Source organism: Coenobita brevimanus, chromosome 40 (assembly GCF_032717465.1).
Source record: "Coenobita brevimanus isolate Jiangsu-jjx chromosome 40, ASM3271746v2, whole genome shotgun sequence".
Taxonomy (NCBI): Eukaryota; Metazoa; Arthropoda; class Malacostraca; order Decapoda; family Coenobitidae; genus Coenobita; species Coenobita brevimanus.
In genome coordinates this window covers 63131314-63153661 of record NC_136993.1, presented here as the reverse complement: position 1 = coordinate 63153661, position 22348 = coordinate 63131314, and the positions used below count along the sequence as shown (strand labels likewise).

General features: G+C 42.9%; 1 protein-coding gene across 1 annotated transcript in view; it reads right to left on the bottom strand.

Annotated features, from left to right (window-relative positions):
* Positions 1-20878, bottom strand: part of LOC145397165 (putative glutamate receptor) — a 65700-nt gene extending 44822 nt beyond the window's left edge. Inside the window, exons 1-4 of the mRNA XM_080270362.1 lie at positions 20872-20878; positions 19901-20025; positions 18690-18875; positions 16747-16970 (exon numbers count right to left, since the gene is read on the bottom strand). Of these exons, the coding sequence (XP_080126488.1) occupies positions 16747-16970; positions 18690-18875; positions 19901-20025; positions 20872-20878 (542 nt within the window). The remainder of the gene's footprint in view (positions 1-16746; positions 16971-18689; positions 18876-19900; positions 20026-20871) is intronic.
* Positions 20879-22348: the final 1470 nt, after the last annotated feature.

Sequence of the window (22348 nt, the reverse complement as noted above, 5' to 3'; positions counted from 1 at the left end):
TTGCTTGTTGAATTATGTAATTTAAGTTCGTATGGTAAATTATTTAGAGTGTTAAGTAATGTAAGACAACTCTAGCATATTTTCATGTCTCTGAGTTGGCAACTGTTGCTCTCGTAGAATGTAGACGTTTCTGGAACAATGCAAGTTTATATAAGATGGGGTAGAGATTATTACAACTTTAGTCGGGTGTCAAGTTAATCCGATTGAAGTGCAGTCAGTTTAGTGTAGTGCATTGTCAGTGAAGGTTGTATACTTTCGGTACTTGTGAAAACAGTGGCAAACAGTGACGAGTTATTGAAGTTTAAATATCATTGGTTCTTAAGTAGACAGTGAAGTGTATTAAGTGTAATTACTGACAGTGAAGATAATTTTAGGTACTTGTGTAATACGTGAAGCGTTGGCAAGCATTAAGTGTACTAACAGTGAAGTGTTGTTAAGCATTAAGTGTAATAGCAGTTAGTAAAGTGTGTATAGCTCCAGTGCTTGTGAGAACAGTGAAATTGAAAAGCATTAAGTGGAATTACTTGGAATATAAAGACATTGAACTTTAAGGAGCCAGTGTTTATTTTCGCCTCAGCTAATCTTATGTACTGTACACCTAAGGCTGACCATAGGAAGAACAACTCACTGGGCAACGTCCTTCCTGTACTGTACTGCTGCTGTTGGAGCCTGTGGCAGTGTGGGGACTGGGACGTAACAATATTTTGAAAATTAGTAACAATACATGCATTTTTCCTACTGGGATGTCAAAACACTCCAGAGTATGAACGGTGTGACGGCACTCCAGGCGACAAAGGAAAGGTTAACCTTTCCAATATCCTTGATCCATACAGAAAAAAAAAAAGAATAAATTACATTTGTTTACGTCCTAGGCCTTTAGCCTCTTCTTCTCCAAATGAAATTTCTCCGTTATCAGGCTGTCCCTGAACCCCTATCTGCCGGTTGAAGTGTATGCAAGACATGATTCAGGGTGCGGAGGGCCGTCAGTTGACTTGTTATACCGCACTCACCTTCCCACCACTGTTTGAGCATGGGACCATTTTCTGGGATACCTACAGGGTAGGTGGGACCCGCAGGTAACTCGCAGTTGTGCGGTTCAGTTTGTACTCTGCAGTGGTAGCGAGAGGAGCCATGTCATCTTCCTCGACGTCATCTGATTCCGTCCCACCTTGTGAAGGACTGATCGCCTCATTGACCCTCACTAAAGTTCAGCTCTTTGTGCCAGGGAAAGGGCTAAGTGACAGTTCCATAAGACGTGCCCTAGATGAAACTGTCTCCTCTAGAACACTTAGTGAGATTACGTTGTCAGAGGGTAAACAAAGCTACCATGTGGTTAGCAAGCTCTCTCGCCCTCCAACCCCCACTCGCTCTCCAACGCCAATGAGGGCTTTCCGACTTCTTCAGGAGGAAGGAACAGCCTAGGAGAGCGATGATTTGATGATCAGGAGGAGAAAAATGACCCAGGAGATCGGAAAAGTGGCCCTGGACCTGGCGGACATCTGCGGAAAAAACGTCACAAAGCCGTTTCCCCCACACTCTCCCCGCTTGCTCGCCGATGTATCTTCCTCCACCACTCCCCCACACCTCAGCCTACCACTTCAAGGGCAGAATCTCTTCAACCAGGCCCTTCGGGAGTGGTATTTCCAAGACGGGCACCACGTGGTGATATGCAGCGCTGAGCACCTTTTGTGGAAAGTTCCGCATCAGATGAGTCATCACCCGCTTACTCACCTGCCTCCCCCACCTCGCCCTCTCCCTCTCCCTCTCCTTCCCCTCCCCCCGCCCGTGGCCGTGCACGTTGTCGTGCACGAGTGATGGAAAAGTGCAGTGCAACTGCCAGACGGCCTGCTCTACCAGGTGTAGGTAGAGTAGACACATTGTGTGGGAGAATGGTGCCGGCTTTGAGCCGTCTGTTCCGGCATTTGATTAGAAGGGTGCAGGTGTTCAGGAGGATGAGCTTCCCCCCAGGCCCTGGACAATTAGCAGACTGTTCAAAGCCATTTTCACGACTGCAAAATGCAGTACCTGGTGGATGAAATCAATTTCCACCAGGCCATGTGAGTGCGTTGGCTGGGCATGCCTGCCAGCAAGAGCATGCACATGCATGAATGGATACCTGTTGAGGTGGGGGAGATGTTTGTGTGGCTCGCCCTGACCATGCTGATGGCGCACGTAAAAAAACTTGTGCTCCACGACTATTGGTCAATGGATGAACTCGTTGGCACACCTGTCTTCGGCAAGTACATGGCCTATGATAGGTACCTGGGAATTCTGAGGTTCATACACTTCAATCGAAATTACGGGCCTGCACTGAACGACATGTTATGGAAAATAAGACCAATCCTTACAATGCTGAAAGAGTCATTCTCCAGGGTTTTCCGTCAGTTCCAGAAAGTGGTTATTGACGAATCGCTGGTGTTATTCAGAGGCAGGCTTGCATTCATTCAGTATGTGCTATCAAAGCGTCACAGATTTGGCCTCAATTTCTTTGTCCTTTGTGACTTTAAAACTGGATATGTGCTGGATGTAATAGTTTACTCGGCAACAGCTGTTGATATACCTAGTGATGATCCTTATGGATTCTCTGCATCAGTAGTGAAAGTGCTGATGGAAAGGTATTTCAACATGCACCACATTCTGCATACTGACAATTATTACAGAGCCCCGGCGTTGACAAAGTATTTGCTTGACCATGGTACTGGGTCCTGTGGAACTTTTAGGGCCAACATAAAGAATTTCCTAGTATTTCCGGCAAATACTGAGAAACGAGCCCTTCTGACAATGAAATATGGGAACATGTTAGCCCTTCTCTGCCATGACAAGAGACTGGTTAACATGTTGTCTATAGTTCATAAGGGTGTGCTGGAGGAAACTGGTAAAACAGACTATCAGGAACAGGGAACCCGTGGTAAAGCCATATGCAGGCGATCAATTATTTCCTGTGGCACCCCACGGGATGCGTAGGGCCTCAATGAACTCACTTCACCAATATTTGTCTCTTGCCATCTCTTTCAGGTCCCACCAACACTCCTCTCCGGCTTCTCTTTTCATTGTCCTCAACCAGGTTTCCCTCGGCCTACCTCTTCCTCTTCTTCCTTTAGCAGTCCACTCTGGCACATCCTGGATTAAACTGCCTTCTTTTCTATATACGTGCCCCAGCCATTTCCAGCGAGACAATCTTACATATTATTAAACTTTTCCCCTCTCGTAATATCCCTTACTCTTTCATTTGTAACTCTGTCTTGCCACTTTACCCTAATAATCCTTCTTAGTATTTTATTCTCATATCCTAATACTTTCTGATCTGTTGCAATTGTACTGTACCACGACTCATGCCCATTAATCAAAATTAGTCTAACCATGGACTTGTAAATTTTTACTTAAGTATGCACCGAAAGCATACAATTATTCCAAATAGATTTCAACATTCCAAAAGCTCGACAAGCCTGTCTAATCCTCTCCTCAATTTCATTGTTTAATAATTCATTAGATGATACAATCGTTCCCAGATATTTAAAATTTTCTACATTCTTCACCACAGTATTTCCAATTACACGATCAATTTTGTTCTCCATATTCCTATTAATAATTTCAGTCTTTCCACAATTTATTATCAATCCAACTTTTTGTTCTTCCTCCACCAGACAATCAAGCACGCTCTGCATCTCGTAAACACTTCCGCAGATCAGGACAATATCATCAGCATAGTCCAAATCCATCAGCCTCCTATTTTCTTTCCAGTTAATTTCTGCACCTGTTCTCCTTACAACCTTTCTCATAACATAATCCATAACCAAAACAAACAGCAAAGGTGAAAAAACTCCTTGAATCACTCCTGACCTGACTTCAAATGGATCACTCAAAGAACCACCCACCATTACCTTACAGAATGTACACTCGTGATCACTAATCTCTGACCAGAGAGTTAGCCAAAGTCGTGGCCAGGCGTAGGCTACACAGACAGACACACTCCACCGTCGTTTCAGAAAGGTTTAGTACTTCAATGAACAATTTTCTAAGCGTCACTGAAACACTTTTGTCTAATATATTCTATTACTTTCTCAAGTAATTTATTCATGGTAAGAAATTGACAAACTTGGTCATAGCTGTTATTTTTAGTCTACAATGAGTGTGTGATATTTGAATTTCATACACTGTTATATTAATCTGTTTATTATTTCACTGACCTATTTCTTGTGACGAGCCTTTAACCGAGCTGTTGGTAGGTGATAGCAGAGAAATATCTATGATTGCCACAGCAGCCGGCATTCACGCGACATGTTCTAAGTAAGAATGCTTTATAATGCATATCATTGACACAAATTTACTATTAATACTACTTTGAACTGAATGTTTTTCTCTAGTAATAACAGGACCCGTTGCCCATAGATATAAATAAGCCTAGATGGCACATGACACTGCTCTCGATGCGTCTGCGCGGCCGCCATCTTGGAACGGTGGAGGCAGACGATGTCGTGTTCCTGACGATGGTCAAAGCTGACCGCTATTTACTTAGAAATGCAACAGCACTGTGCTGCTTTTGGATGTAGAAAGCGTCGGAATATATCTATGGTGACACCGATAGCATGGGTGACTCAACTGTCTGGTTATGCAAACGTCCCTCAGCTGCTTCTCTATCCTCCGAAAGAAGGATGGTGGGTTGCAGAAGGGAAATTTAAGCCTGCAGTCCACCAAGTTCACGTTTCAGATGAACCAGGAACCACAACCACTACCACCACAACAACCACCACCACCACAGCCGCCACCACCACCACAGCCGCCACCACCACCACCACAATAACAACAACAACAACCACTACCACAGCACCACATCCACCACCACAACCACCACCACCACAACAACAACAACAACAAACAACCACTACCACAGCACCACATCCACCACCACAACCACCACCACCACAACCACCACCACCACAACAACAGCAACAACATCCACATCCACCACCATAACAACAATCACCACCACAACAACAACCACCACCATCACAAAAACAACCACCACCATTACAACAACAACCTTCACCATCACCACAACCACCAGCACATCAACCACCACCATCACAACAAAAACCACCATCACAACAGAAACCACCACCACAACAACAACCACCACCACAACAACAACCACCATCACTAGAACAACCACCACCAAAGCAACCACCACAACAACAAAAACCACCACCACAACAACAACCATCACAAAAACAAACACCACAACGCTAACCACAACCACAACACTAACCACAACCACAACAATAACCACCACCACAACAACAACCACAAAACCTACACCACCACACAACAACCACCATCACTACAACACGCACCACCACAACAACCACCAACACAACAACAACCACAACAATAGCTACCACAGCAACAACCACAACAACAATCACCACAACAATAACCACCACCACCACAACAACAACCATCACAACAACAACAATCACAACAACAACAATCACAACAACAACAATCACAACAACAACAACCATCACAACAACAACAACCACAATAACAACCACAACAATAATCACCGCAGCAATAACCACCACAGTAACAACAACAACCAACACAACCACAACCAGCACCACCACAAGAACAACCACCACCATCACAACAACAGCAACAACGACAACAACCACCACAACAACCACCACCACCACCTCCACCACCAATGCAACCACCACCAACACAACAACATCCACCACCATAACAAACAACAAGAACAACAACCAACACAACCACAACCATCACCACTACAAGAACAACCACCATCACCACCACCACAACAGCAACAACGATAACAACCATAAAACCACCACCACCACCACTACAACCATCACCACAACCACGACCACCACAACAAGAACAGCAGCAACAACTATAACCACCATCACAACAATGACCACCACAACAACAACCACCACAACAACCACCACAACAACAACAACCACAACAACAACCACCACAACAACCACCACAACAACCATCACAACAACCACCACCATAACAACTACAACATCCACCGCAACCACCACCACAGCACTAACAACAACCACAATCACCACCACAACAGCCACCATTATAACCACCATCACAACCACCACCACCACCACAACAACCACCACCACCACAACCACCACCACCACAACAACAACAACCGCAACAACAACAACCACAACAACCACCACTAACAACAACCACCACTAACAACAACCACAACTAACAACAACAACCACAATTAACACAACAACCACCACCAACAACAACACAATAACCACCACCACAACAACAACAACAAAAATCACCATCACCACCACCACCACCACAGCAACAACCACCACTACCAGTACAATAACCACCATCACCACCACCACAACAGTAACCACCATCACCACCTCCACCACTACAACATTCATTTTCATAGTCTGAATTCGCTCTAAAAAAAAGCCCCACTATTACATGCTTGACCGCTCCAACATGGCGGCCACAAAGACGCATAGCCGCTGTACTGAGGAATGGGAGATTTTTTTTTTTTTTTTTTTCCCTATCGACCATTGAGGCCGGAGCCTCTGGTCATTAAGGCAAATATATATATATATATATATATATATATATATATATATATATATATATATATATATATATATACATACATACATACATACACTTATCCATGCATATGAACATACACACTTTCATGCACACGTACATATATATATAATAATTTTTATTTTATTATTTTTTTTGTAGCTTTATTTTTATTATTTTTATTTATTTTTTATATTTTTAACCTTATATTACTTATAATCATAAATACCTAATCTAAATACCCTAAGACTAATCACCTAACAGACAAATCGCTAACCTATACTAAATCCTAAGAGACAAATAACTAGACCTACACTAATGTTAAAAAAGCCTTGACCAAGAGAACTCCATCGACTGCAGATATGTAATGCCTTTCTACAATACATACCTGCATTCATCACCTGGTGACTGTCAGTCGAGGCACAACCTAATATAGGGGACATCAATATATGAAAGGGAACCAGACGAGTCAGGAACATTTCCATATACGTCAGCTGTCGTCCCTAATTAGAATAACTTAACCCGTCATGTCCTGAGGTTTTCCGCACCTCCAACATCCCCCAGTCCCGAGGTATTTTCGATTTTTTTTTTTTTGGCTAAAACCTTCGCTTTTGGTGAGAAACATCGAAAATCCATAGAGAAATCGCTCACCTGAGGTTTAAAACACTCAATCCAGGTAGGAGTTCCTTCTTACCTGACTGGGTTTTCTAACATGCTGGCACCAAAGAAAACGAGTTCTATGGGAGGGTAACGATTTTATCCACTCATAAACGGTATTTATTTATTTACTTGGTACGAATGTATATGTAGTATGAGTGTATATTGGTTTTCAAGCAGTAATAAAGGCATTATAAGCACTGTTTCACTCACTAACTAATCACCATACCTGACCTTTTTTTGCCACATTACCTGATCATTATTTCTGGCTGTTTCTTCTTCTAATGCTATGTAAACATTGTCCTCCATATTGTCATCGATTGGGGAATCACTCTGGCCCTGAATATCTTTACTAGCCAGGTCACTGGTAACAGGTGAATTGCCGAGACAATGGTGTGAGGGGGGGAGGGGGGAGGTTATGCGGTGTAAGGCATTGTCCCTGCTTGGCATCTTGTAGAGGAATAGAGGAAGCTGTCCCGTGTATACCTACGAAAAATCACGCGCGAAAATTGAAAATTGTGCAAATTAGGGACCTTGCAATTGCACGACGTACCGGTACGTCACCGGGACTGGCAAATGCAAATCGTTGCAATGTACCCATACGTCGACGGGACGGGGCGGGTTAAGCAAGATAGTATAATGTACAGTATTTACATAATTTGTACAAAAAGTGAAGAACCTCGCCCAGCAAACCACCATCAACTGCAAGTGCCCAATACCTTCCTATATTGCACACTTGCACTCATCAGCTGGTGGCTGTCAGGCAAGGAACTTGGCTTAATGTAGGGGACATCTATATTAGAAATAGATCGGTGGGAGGAGGAAGTATTTAAAATATGTCAACTGTCAACCCTAATTAATATTACAATACATACATATTTACCGTTGATAAAAGCCATAACCACACAGTAAAAAAGTCACATCACTCTGATCAGTCCGGTCTCTCTCAAGAAAGCCATCAATTTATCAGTCATAACAATGTCCCCATCACCCAGGATGGTGGAAAGGGTGAAGGGGACGTCTACTGTGCCGCAGTAATTTATAAGTGAAGCACGTTCATGAATAAATCGCCGACAGTGCAGGATGATATGACTGATAGATAACACTGCATTACAGATGTCATAGTGCAGTGGGAAGCGTCTTTCCATATATGGTTTCATGTGGGTTAAAATGGTGGCATTGAGCCGTAACTGCGCCAACACTTTTTCTTCTAGGCGACTGGGATGGTTGGCAGTGTCCCAGTTGCCCAGGTACGGCTTACAAGTTGGAATATTTAGTCTGGTCCACTGACCTTGCCACAGTAGATTTATTGATTTCTTTCCGAGAGATAGAGTCAATTGTATTTCACGAGGAACGTCCCAAGTCTCTTCAAGCTCTACAGCCGACTTTGCAAGTAAGTCAGCCTGCTCATTGCCGTAGATACGACAATGACCAGGCACCCAGATCAGCGTGAATGACTTGTTGCATGAATGCAACTTATTAATGAAAAAAGTTCTGAAGTAAACACAGATGTATGAGTCGGCAACCGAAACCTGAGGGCACATTCAGTCGACCACACACTTGCACCCACACATTCACTCGACTTGGAGCCGTCGGTGTACAGTTGATGGGACCCCAAGTGACGAACAATGATGTTACGAAACAAGTGGTGGACCTCCGCCTCCAGCGCCTTGGCCTTTGGTGCTGGGAGCCATGTAACATCCACTGTAAAGCCGAGTGGCTCCCAAGGCACCAACTTGTCACAGTCACTGGGGTCCACACCAAGCTCCTGAGTCAGTAAGTGGAGGCGAGTGGCAAGTGGCTGATGCACCTTCCGCAGAAGGTGGTGGTATTGACGCAGGGGGGTACAGGCCACATTGCCGATATTACTTTTCCAAAATGTCCTTACGCCATAGGACAAGGCCATACGAGCCACACGGGTACACCGGACGGCTCCAAGACACATTCACAAACATTTATTCTGTAACACATCCAATCCTTTCAGCGTGGCATCGGATGCCGAGCCATACACCTGTGCGCCATAGTCTAGCTTCGATCAAATAAGGGACTTATACACCATTAATAAAGATTTTCTTTCAGCACCCCAGGTAGTACCCACTAGGTACTTGAGGACATTTAATGGTTTATCACAACGAGCAAGCAAAGTATTAACGTGAAGTTTAAAATTCATTCTATGATCAAAATGCATTCCTAAAAATTTTACAGAATTTTGAAAAGGTACCACCTGATTATCCAAAGTTAAGCACAAATTAGGTACGTTATGATTAATGAAGACTACAGCGGCACATTTACGGACGGAAAACTTAAATCCCCACTGCAAGGCCCATTGATGGACGAAGTCAAGGGCTGCTTGAATTCGCCAAGCCGAAAATTGTGCATTACGGGAGGAGTGCCATATTGCACAATCGTCAGCGTAAAGCGAGTATTTAAGATTCCTCGGGATGGGAGCTGATGACAGAATATCATTGATCATAATACTAAATAAAGTAGGACTAAGCACACTTCCCTGTGGCACCCCGTTTTCCTGGATAAATATATCCGATGTTACGATACAGGGCAATTTGACAGAAAAAGTTCTGTCCCTTAAGAAATTTTAAATAAAAATAGGCAAATTTCCTCTTAAACCATAAGCATAGAGCTTCATTAGTATACCGTGTCGCCATGTCTTGTCATAGGCTTTATGGATGTCCAAGAACACCTCTTTCATGAATTCTTTATTGGCAAACGCCTCTGCAATACAATGCTCCAAATTCATTAAATGACCTAGTGAACTTCTGTATTTACGGAAGTCACATTGTTGATCATTTAACAAATTCTTCGACTCTAAAACAAAAAGAAGCCTATTGTTTACCATACGTTCCATGACCTTACATAGACAAGAAGTCAACACAATAGGACGAAATGAAGTGGGATTCATAAGACGACCAGCCTCTTTGGGTATCGATATGACGTGCGCAAAGTGCCATGAGTTTGGGAACGTTCAAGATGCCCAAATCTCATTGTACAATGCTAACATCTTAATCAGGTTGTCCTGATTAAGATACTGGATCATACCATACGTCATGGTGTCTGGTCCAGGGCTGGTGTCTTTACAGGATTTAAGGGCAAGGAGCAGTTCCTCTAGCATAAACTCTTGGTTGTATGGGGAGTCTACGTCTTCTGTGGCAAAGTCTAATATCTGTAGCTCAGCCATGCGTTTATGATGTTGAAAACGCAGATCATAATTGGCTGAGCTACTTACGTGAGAAAAACTCCTGGCGAGGATGTTAGCAACGTCCACGGGCTCGTCATAGATGTTATTATTTACCTGACGGGTGGTGATCGGGAAATATGGGCCTTTATTATTTAATATTCTTATAGTGGACCAGACTTTACGTAATGGTGTTGTACGAGTCACCGTGGACACAAAGGACCGCCAGGAGTCACGTTTGACCCTTCTTATTATTCTCCTTGCCTCAGCCCGTGCCTGTTTGTATGCAATAAAATTTTTCTCAGTGGGCTGACTATCAAAAATTCTGTATCTCCTATTGCATTTTCTTAATGCTTGTCGGCAATCCGGCGTCCACCAATGTGCTCTATGCTTCGCATGAACTGTAGAAGTCTTGGGAATAGCAGCCTCAGCTGCGTGTAATATGGATTGGGTTATATTTTCGATCTTAACATCCATGATCTCCCCAGATATATCTAAATTGGTGATCCTTGAGAAGGATCCCCAATCTGCTTTCTTATAGTTAAAATTTGGAGGTGGAGGGTCCGAAACAATGTCGCGTGTGTAAGAAAGACAGATGGGTAAGTGATCACTTCCCAAGGAGTCGTCATAAGGATTCCATAAATAATCTTGATGTATAGCAGGAGGCCAAAGATAAGTCAATGGCCGAAAAGTTACCAGTACGATCATTTACATGAGTCGCTCTACCATCGTTCAGAAGACAGAGGTTGGACTGTAGTATTAGGTCAGCTACTTGCTCCCCACGACCATCGATCCTCAAGCTACCCCATTGATAGTGATGGGCGTTAAAATCGCCCAACACTAACTTATTCCCAGGGAGATGTTCAACTAGTGAATTTATAACATCACTATCAATGGGGCCATGTGGAGGACAGTACAGAGAGCAAATAGACAGATACGTGTTATTAAATTTTACTCTGTACGCGACCGCTTCCAGAGTAGAATTTAGAATCACTTCCGTTTGTGGGTGTGATTTGTGTGTGTACAGTATATGGCGACTCCATGACCTTCATATCTTCTATATGAGTGGTAGTGTTTTAACTGTGGAGGATCAGAGTGATCCTCCAGGCACGTCTCCTGTAAACAAATAACGTCTGGCCTGTGTATTGACAGGAAAATTGCTATATTTGGTATCTTATTCCCGACACCTTTACAATTCCACTGTAATAGAGTGAATGCTGCGGTTTAAGATTTTCGTTGGGGGCCAATGTGCTTCGTCTTTTTTGGTCGCCCGTCAGAAGGCGAGCGACTACAGGAGGACCTATCTCAGTGCTTGTTGACGGAAACCTCCATATTTTCATCAATAACTAGGTTCCCAGCCTCCCCCGAGGAAGAGCTAACCTTTCTCTCCCTCACTGGAGTAGGAACCGGAAGGACATGAGGACGTGACTGTTTCGTGAGGGTGGTCGTGTTATTCTTAGTAGGCTTGTCAGGCTTCGCTTTAGGTCGTACTGATGGAGAGGCAGCAGCAGCCTGAGAATAAGTTGAAGCCTTAGGGATGTCAGTGAGAGAGTTGGAGCGGACAGGAGGTCGAGATGGAGATGTACTGTGAGTGGCAGAAGGGAGAAGGACAGGATCAGTCTGCGTCTCTACAGAGCACATCACAGGACGGGACATTACTGCCGAAGCATAGGACCTATTCGGTGTGGAGTTGCATGCAACTCCTTCACCATTTTCCTAGCTTCGTAATAGGAAATGCCCTCAGTTTGCCTTCACTGTGCAGACCTCCTTCTCCTCCTTCCACTTGGGACAGTCCCTAGAGGAAGTGCAGTGATTCCCCTTGCAGTGAAAGCAACATACCGTCTCAGATGTACAATGTTCTGCATCATGACCTTGGCTTGCACACTTGCCACACACTGGCTGGGAAGCCCGACAAGTCTTTACACCATGCCCATGTAACTGGCATTTCATACAACGGAAAGGGTTGGGGATGTATGGCCGGACATGAACAATTTCGTAGCCGATTTTTACTTGGCTAGGCAGTGACACTTTACCAAAAGTTAGAATGACGGTTGCAGTCTATGTCCTGACACATTCCGAAAATCTGGTGATAAATCTAGCATCGATCACATCTTGCTGAGCGAGTTCCTTTATGATCTCTTCCTCACTCATCACCATGAGATCCCTGTAAGTGATAACACCCTTGCAGGAATACATGGAAGTTGGGATCTTGGCTTCGACATCATAGATATGAAACTTGCGCAGCTTCAACAAGTCCTTAACCTGGGAAGAATTGCAAGTCTTTATGAGGAGGTCTCTGTTTGCAAGTTTTTTTACTTGTTCCACCTCCCCAGCACAGCCATCAATAACCTTCTTAATCATGAAGGGATTGAGACTGCTCAAGGGAGTGGAACCTAGAGCATGGACGAGAACGAATTCAACATTATTTACATTTATGTCACGGGGCAGACGAGTCTGGGGCCGTTCTGTCTGGAGGCTGTCAGTCCATGGTTCAGTCGGGGATCGGTCAGGACCACCTCCCCCCCTTAAGGGGGGGGAGGCAGTAGGGGCGTCCGCCATAGTACCACTCCCCCCTAACGGGGGAAGTGGGAAGGAGGAGAGAAAACAAGCAAGGGCCAATCAACCTGGGACCAAACACCTATGTCTGAGGTTGCCCTCTCAAACCACTCCAGGGAGGCCCGACCGTGTCAATTCACGCCCCAGAGAGATCAGTGGGGGAAACCCTCCATGGGCAATAAGCAAAGGTAAACTCAGTATAGTAGAACAGACACCTACTGTTCTAACTAACAGGGAGAGGAGGAAAGTGAGTACTAACTATCCTATCGACCACCAGAAGGGTGAAAAAAAAGAACTAAAGCCGGTGAGGCAAACCTACAAGCTAAAGAAGAGCTCAGCACACGTCCGCTCTCTTCACAACCATGCATCAAAGTCCCGTGGGAGATGCGGCATCTAGTCTTATTTATATCTATGCTGTTGCCATCCAGTGGGAATGGTTGCCCTATCCCTACGCGACGTCTTAGCTGCATGCCCTCTCTGGTCAAAATTTTTGCCAGTTAATGCCTCTAATTCATAAATAATTATTAAGGTATATATGATGCCAATACCTACATATAGTGGCACATGTTTTTTTACTTCTTGGAAACTGCTAAATTGCTGACTGATTGAAGAAATGTCAGCCCCTGTCAATAAACGCAGATTATTATATTATGGAGGAGAAACCATAAGAATATGGTAATATCAATGCTATGAGGAGTAATACGCTTCAGATCACCTGGTTACAGTTCATTGCCCCGCCCACTAGTGCGGAGGCTGTGTTCGAATGCGTGGCTCGTGTGTGGTCATAACACTGCCCGCCTCGTGTCCCTGGTCAGAGATTAGTAATCATGAGTGTACCTTCATGCAGGCTTCTAACAATATTTACAAACTTTTCTGGTACACCATAGCTCCATGTGAAACACTATCAAACGCCTTTTCAGATCAACAAAACACATATTAAGTGGCATTTTCATCTCATTAGCTTGTTGCATTAGATGCCTTACAATAAAAATTTGATCATTACAACCTCGACCCTTTCTAAATCCCGCTTGTTCTTCTCTTATAGTTTATCAGTTTCTGGCTTTATTCTGTTCAACAAGATTTTGGAAAAGACTTTTGCAACTACAGGTGTTAAAGTTATCCCCCTCCAATTTCCACACACACTTAAATCTTCTATTTTTGGTATTTTTATAATCACTCCATTTTTCCACTCTTCTGGAATTCCACCATTATCCCAAGCCATACTAAAAAGTTTCAAATGCGCATTCATTTACTCATCGTTTTCCACCTTAAGCATTTCAGGAAATATTCCATCCTCTCCTGGGGCCTTAAAATTCTTTAATTCCTTTACAGATTTTGCTACCTCCTCCAAGGTTATATCCCCTGTTTCTATCTGCAAATCTCTCTTAGCTGGCAAAATGTCCTCTTCAGCTAGAATTGGACTGTTTAGAATGATTACAATATCAACATGTGGCTGGTAGATAAATTGGACATGCTGGGATTGGACTGTTTAGAATGATTACAATAACAACATGCAGCTGGTAGATAAATCTACCAGGTGAGGTTGATTGCCTACGTAAGTCTTGCAGGTGGTACAAAAGGTGTTCTGACACCTTGATATCGCCGTCCTGAACAGTTTCATACTGTTCAAGGAGTTTGTCGGGAAACCTCTCTCTCTACGAGAGTTTAAGAGAGAGCTTGCACGCGAACTCCTTGAGCAATATTCAACTGCTCAGGTGACATGTCTAGGCGGGGGACAATGGCTCCAGTGGACAGGCTCAGCTGTGCTGAGTATTTCCGTCGGCACTAGATTGTGGTGATCGGGAGAACCGCAGCAGGTCGTCTGGCATACAGGCGGTGCCACGTCTGCCGCACAACCAAACGCCGTCCCCCAGCACGAATAGAGACCTTGTACCAATGTGCAGAATGGAAGGTTCCCCTATGCCCCAAATGCTTCTCAGAGTATCACTCCGAGCGTGAGTATCGAGCAGGTGTGTGGGGAAGTGTAAATAGTGTAGAGCAATGCACAAGTTGTGTATTTTCATAAATGAGTGAAAAGTGTGATATTATAAATGAATTATAGTAAGTACTAAGATATGTCTTTTATAAGTTCTACAAGTCCATATAAGCGATTTATGGTAAGTGCAATACAGAAATTTATACTGTGTATTGGATATTGGTTAGAAAATTATTGGTAATACTTTGAGTCTGCCTACCCGTTACGTGAAAGAAAACAACTTGTGAGCGGGCCACAAAGAACAATACCTGCTTCGCTATACCTAAATTATTTCACTCAGTACTCAGGGGGATTGTGCCAAATATGAGCATCATTGTATCTGTGACGTGAAGTACAATAATGTTACGTGTGTAAAACATTTGTATGATTTTCACTATAACCTTGATTACTACAAAGCAATCTGACTTTAGGTACAAATCATTACCTCATGCTCTTTAATAATGTGTGAAAGAGCAACAGCATTTACTTGTCGAAGTGTAATTACCCTTAATCGTGCAGTTCTAAGTGTCTTAGTAAATGAGAAATATGATTATTTACGGAAGAAGTGAGTACAGAAAAACGAAGTTAAGGAGAAATACTCTACGGAAGAAGTGAGTACAGAAAAACGACGAGATATTTCCTTTCCCACACACCTACATGGTATAGCCTTGAGGCATAATGAAGCATGCTGTAAATCCTTGGGTGACCCACATGAACCGGGTGATGACTCATTTTCATGGCGGTGAGTAAGGAGGAGTAGAAAAAACGAGTGGAATCTTCCGCAGTCCATCCAAGGACGCACGGTCGGTGGCTCAATCGGTAGAGAGGTGGCCTGCAGTCCTAACGGACCCAGGTTCGAATCCCGGCTGGGGCAGGGAACAGTTTAAGGATTTGAATTTCATTAAATCAGGCTTTACTGATCTACCAGATGACCCGCCGACATGTCGTAAAAATACCCCCGCTAATACCAGTACACCAGTCCTGTACAAGACAGCCCTAGCATGTATTCAGTATGGACGGTGGGTGTTAACGCCGAAGTGGTGACATGTAGTGATGTATGGTATGTAGGAGGATTGCTGGGCCTTGATAGCAGGCTGTGAAGCCTATGCACAGAGTTGGACACATAAAAAAAAAAAAAAAAAAAAAAACTCCAGGCAGTGCTGCCAACGCTAGCCGGCTGGGCCAAGGCCATGGCCAGTGGCGCGTGATCAGAGCCGCCCGCCAAAACATGAAAAAACACTCGTCTTCAACTCATCCTTACTCATCGAAGGGACCACCTAGAGACCTCGGGATACCTTCATTGGAAAGAGGAAGAGTTGATGAGTCTTATGAACTTCATTTGATTCTCTAGCTACTATAATTTCTCAGATTTAAGAGTTCAAAGTAAGGGTATTTTTCCCAAAATCTCAGAAATCACACGTAGGGAGGAATGTCCAGCGGCCAGGAACCCCCCCGGCGGCTAAGGATTAAACATTCCGCCAACTTTGATCCAAATCATATCTTTGTGGCATAGAACCATTGACATTCCCCTGTTACCTATCATTTTAAAAAGCCCTGTATGACGCCATTATACTCTCCACCAGACAACTTGTCTCGTAAGTTTCCCCTTGCCCCCGTGCCCACTGCACTAGGAATGGATGAGGAGGGGTGGGGCTACGACTTCAGGAAGGGGCAGGGCTAAGTGACAAGTTGCCTGACATCAGGTGTACTCAAAGGTGATAATTATATAACCAGGAGGTGGTCGTACCTATAATATTTTGAAGAGTCATTAATAGTCATGATTATGGCATTCATTGATTTAAATGTCTTATGTATGATTCGATGACGAGTAACAGGGATACGGGTGACAGCGAGGAGCCTTGTTGACCACACCAGGAGGCGGCCCTTAACAGACCACTCGGCAAAAGCGGAGAGGAAGGCTGGGTCGTCACTCACCACCACCACCATCACAGACCACGACGCCAGCCGCAGCTGGTGGATTAATTGACTGATATCATTAAAAAGAATATGGCGGGTTAAATTAACTGTAAAGGTCATTGCCGCCATACAAGCCTAGTAAAGGCAGAACATGGATAAAATATACACATATCTATATGTTTATACATAAGTATATAATACAGAAAACGAGTACATATAGATGTAAAAAAATCAAGGACACACCATAAAAAGTATGCAAACAGCAGCTACAGTTAAAACTTCACATAAATATTAAAGTTTCCTCAGCAAAGGATGTGGCTACTCTCTTCATGCACGCGTCCTCTTCGAGCGCTGAGAAGAGAGTAATATGATGAAAGTACTCTAAGAAATCAGTACGATTGTCTACACTTATAACTTCTACAGAGGCTGGTATGTTAAGGGTCGTGTGTGGCACCAATGTATTTGTTTACATGTCATGTCCTCTGGTGTGCTGAAGGTCGCATGTGGCACCGGTGTATACGTGTCATGTCTCCTGGTGTGTTGTGGGTCGTATGTGGCACCAGTGTATTTGTTTACAGGTCATGTCTACTGGTGTGTTGAGGGTCGTATGTTGCACTAGTGTAAATGTTTACGTGTCATGCCTCCTGGTGTGTTGTGGGTCGTATGTGGCACCAGTGTATTTGTTTACATGTCATGTCTACTGGTGTGTTGTGGGTCGTATGTGGCATCAGTGTATTTGTTTACGTGTCATATCTACTGGTGTGTTGTGGGTCGTATGTGGCACCAGTGTATTTGTTTACGTGTCATATCTACTGGTGTGTTGTGGGTCGTATGTGGCATCAATGAATTGGTGTTGGGAGTCTTGTATGACATCGGTGTATCTGTTTATGTTCCGTATCTAAAGATAAGAGACATGACACATATGTAGCACTCTGTATTGTGTCACCAAAGATCTCCAACGCATGACATCCTGTACTTATATTTGGTGGAGATTGTACACATCCATGAGCAAAAGTTTACAGACAATTTCCTGACCACATCATGTCCAGCCTTCCATATTTCTTATTCGTCTCATAGTGTTAGTAATCATCCTTAATCCCCTCTAAATACTGAAAAGCTTTATCACACCTCCCTTAATGTAAAAAATATTCCTCTTTCATCCCTTAATATTAAAAATTATCTTCATTCCTCCCTAAAATTTAGAAAACATCCTCATTTCTCCCTTAACGTTAAAAAGCATCCTCATTCCTCCCTTAACATTCTAAAGCATCCCCATTCTCTTAACGTTCAACAGCATCCTTCCCTCTCATATCCTTTCGTTGTGTGCTTCGTATTGCAGTCACAAACAACCATTTCATATAACGCTTTCCATCACTTCAGTCGTCAGGGAAGTGTCGCTGAACTTATGCCCACAGGTGAACAGTATGCCAGTACTATAATAAATATTTATCATATAGAACTGAGTTATGCACAAATGCGTGGATTACATTCACCGAGCTGTATAATAATGAACTGTTTTATTTGTTTGTACATTATGTCTTGCTACATATTTAACTATTAAAACTTTTACCCAGTATCCCATTTCTAGATGTATACTATAAAGGAGAGTTGCAGTGCTGATGTGGATGCGGTGGAAGACGTTAAGGGAAATACATATGGTTTTGTCATGTGGGGAGAATGGAGAGCATTTTGAAACAGGCAGGGCAATGTGGGCGGTGGGTCATGCCTACTTGAGTCTTACCAGCGCGTGTCCCTAATGAGAGAGAAACTTACCTGGCGAGCTTGGGAGACGAGCCGAGAGAGTTGTGCCTGTGTCGTGTTATCGTCCTGGCCATCTGACACCTCAAACGCACTTACCCCTATGTGAGGACGACTGTTCAAAAATGCCTGCAGCGAGAAAATAGTATCCTTAAACCTTTTAACTCCAGAGGCGTGATCATAATTGTAGTCATGCCGCTTCTGCGCAATTTTACGCCAAATAGTGAAGTCAGTTTTAAGACTCGTTTTACTGAAGGGGTTTATGAAACTATCCCTAACCTCGCCACTTACAAAAGCGTCTCGTAAGTTGAACGAAATCGCCTTAAGTTGCCAAGAATAAATGAGAGAGAGAGAGAGAGAGAGAGAGAGAGAGAGTCACCTGATGGAAGTTAGCAACATGATATTCCAGCATCTGACGCATGTATGCATTTTTATTTATTAATCTTTTGCGCACAAAATTACGTAATGCGCATAGATCTAAATGCTATTATTGATGTTGTCGTGGTCCCAGGCTCATATCAAGGTGAACCAATGGACTGCAGGCTGATAGTGGCATTTTCCTGCTGTCCACCATCTCTGGTTCCAAGGATAGATTGATAGATAGATGGACAAATAGATAGATAGGTAGACAGGTAGATATCCAAGTAATATTTTTAATATTTTTACTACTAATAATCACAAACTACCGAAGTGTTAGTAAACACAGTAGGCTCTTTTCATTTGTTCTTACATATTATTTTGTTCAGGTTTTCTAGTTACACTGAGACTCTCCAACAACAAACTTTCCACATGAACTTCTCTCCCAACACACCAGAAGCCTTCCACACGTATATCCATGTGTGAAGCTGTGGATGAGGTGAACTACTTCTCCTTTGACAATAAAGTGTTCTATTTTGGCCATATGGATTATACCCTTTTTATCTTAACTTGGCTTATATTTTCGTTCTCTTGCACTTTATTGCACGCAGATCATTGAGGGAAAAAGAGAACACTACGTCCCTACATCCTTTCCATAACATTTTTCGTGATTAACATCGTATTTTATTGTTAATGTATCGTTATAGCTGAGTACTGGAAATGGAGAGAGAACAATTTTAGGCCAGGTTAAAGTAAAAACAGTATAGCGGTTCGGCAGGAGCCACAAAATACGACTTAAACGAATATAACAGAGACACTTATATGGGTGATTACTGCGGTGCACTAAAGTACTATAACTGAGGACTCACATTAAGAAGGGAGGTGGTAGTGTTGGTGCCATCAATGACAAACACCAGTGAGCTGCGCGCGTCACTCAGTGTTGTCAGAACTGACTCCAGGGCGTTGATGTTCAGAGTGTTGTCCATTGGCAATCCTGAAATGACACAAAGAAATGCTAGAAGTGATGACGAAGAGATATCATATTTTTCAAAGTTCAGCTCAGGCGATGCCCGCCACGTTTTTGTTCACAGGGAATCCTGAAATGACACAAATAGTTATAATAAATAAATAAGAAATGAAATCAAACTACGGAATGAAATATGATCGATTCATATGATGCCTTCCCAAACTTTTATGTATGCCAGCCGTATTAACCTATTTGCTGGTCGTAGCCTGATTTATTTATTTACTTATTTTCCGTTTTTATGGTTTGTATTTTATATTGTTCTAAGGCCATTTGCAACAAATAACTTAGCTGATATTGCTTCAAGTGTAGGTGAATTTCCCATCCACACCATCCCCTCCCACATAATCACTCTCTGTGGCACGCAGTGAATATGTGCGCATAGCTGTGCCTTGCCAGTGCCATAGTGACATCTGCTACCGTCGATAAGAAAGAAGTTAGAAAGCTCTAGAAAGAAGTGTGTTGTATATACTGTATGTGTGACTCTCAGCTTGGACCTTAATTCAGTATACTTGTGGCTAGCTCTCTGCCTTGGTGTAATATATTTGCATGGCTTGTTATCGACGCTGTAGTAACCTTCATCCTCTTTTAATGGTGCTCCAGAGGGACGCCTTCACGTGGTGGCACGGATATGACCGGATGGCTCTGCTGCCTGATCATATAAACGTCCCACAGTTCCCTCCCTCTCTCTCATCCCTCCCTCTCCCTCAAAAGGAGGAGGATGGTTCACAGCCAGTTGATTCTGGGGCTGCAGCTATAACACCTACTGCTACTACTACTACGACCACTGCTGCTGCTGCTGCTGCTACCACTCACTCTTCATACTTCTACTGAAGGAGCTAAGAAGGTACTCTTGGTCATATGCAGTGAATCTGGTGACATCCTGTTCTGCTGTGTCTTATTATCTCAGCGCTGCGACTTGAGGACCTGGCAGAATTGTAAATACATAAGAGTATGTTTTTTTTTTTTTTTTTTTTTTTGGGGGGAAAGCAATCAGATTTGAAATTAGCGGTCGTCCGTTCGTCCAGTAGTATTACCTGTTCACTTTTACTTGACCTGAAATTGTCATCGTTCCATCTCGAATGATGAGCTATGACAAGAGATTAATACAAGAGTAAGGAGCTGGTCATGAAAAAATGCTGTGGAGAGAATGTAGAGCCTTAGTATTGCCTTATTCTGCCACAGATTACGATAACTATGACGCACAAGGATAAAATCTAGGCCCAGTTTAAGTGAATGAACTGTACCAGAATTTATGACGGACTACAAAATTTCCAGCACTGCTAGTCCGATGCACTAACAAAACACTACAAGATCTGACCTGTTGAAAAAATAACATAAAAAAAAAATAAAATAAAATAAAATGTTGTAGTAGTTATGGTTTATGGTTGATTATATCCCGTCTTTAAATCCGAATAAACACTTTATGTCGTATTCATTTAAAAAAATTCTGGAGGCGATTTGTTTGTGGCCACCTCAAACGGGATTGAGGCGTCTGGCAATAGATAGATCTATCTATCTATCTATCTATCTATCTATCTATATATATATATATATATATATATATATATATATGGCTGTATCGTCCCGACTTCGGTCGGGATAGGCCGGTCCTGCAGTGGATACTCAAACGGCTGACGATGATGATGATATATATATATATATATATATATATATATATATATATATATATATATATATATATAGCCCGACACCCTAATCCCGCAAAGGGTGGCCGCAGACAAAACGCCTCCAAGTCGCTCTGTCACCCACCATTTGACTACCCTCCCCCCAACTCACCCTCCCTCCCTCATATATATATATATATATATATATATATATATATATAGATAGATAGATAGATAGATATACCTTTGCAAGAAACTCTACTATAGATGATACCAGCCAGAATGTTTCAGTACTGGAACTTGATTCTCCCGAAATTGCCCCACTTAAAATACAGACAAGATTCGTAAAATCCATCCTAGACAATTTACCTACCAACAAAGCTCCAGGCCCAGATGGAATTCCTCCAATTGTTTTGAAAAAGTGTTCCCCTGAACTTGCCTCTGTCCTAGCCAAATTATTCAGACTATGCATACGTACTTCTTTATTCCCAAATTCATGGAAAGAAGCCAATATCCACCCAGTTCCGAAGAAAGGAAGATCGTCTGACCCCTCCAATTACAGACCAATAGCTGTCACATCTTCTCTTGGTAAGGTATTTGAAACTTTAATTAATAAGCATATTGTTAAACATCTTGAATCCAACAACTTAATTAGTGACAGACGA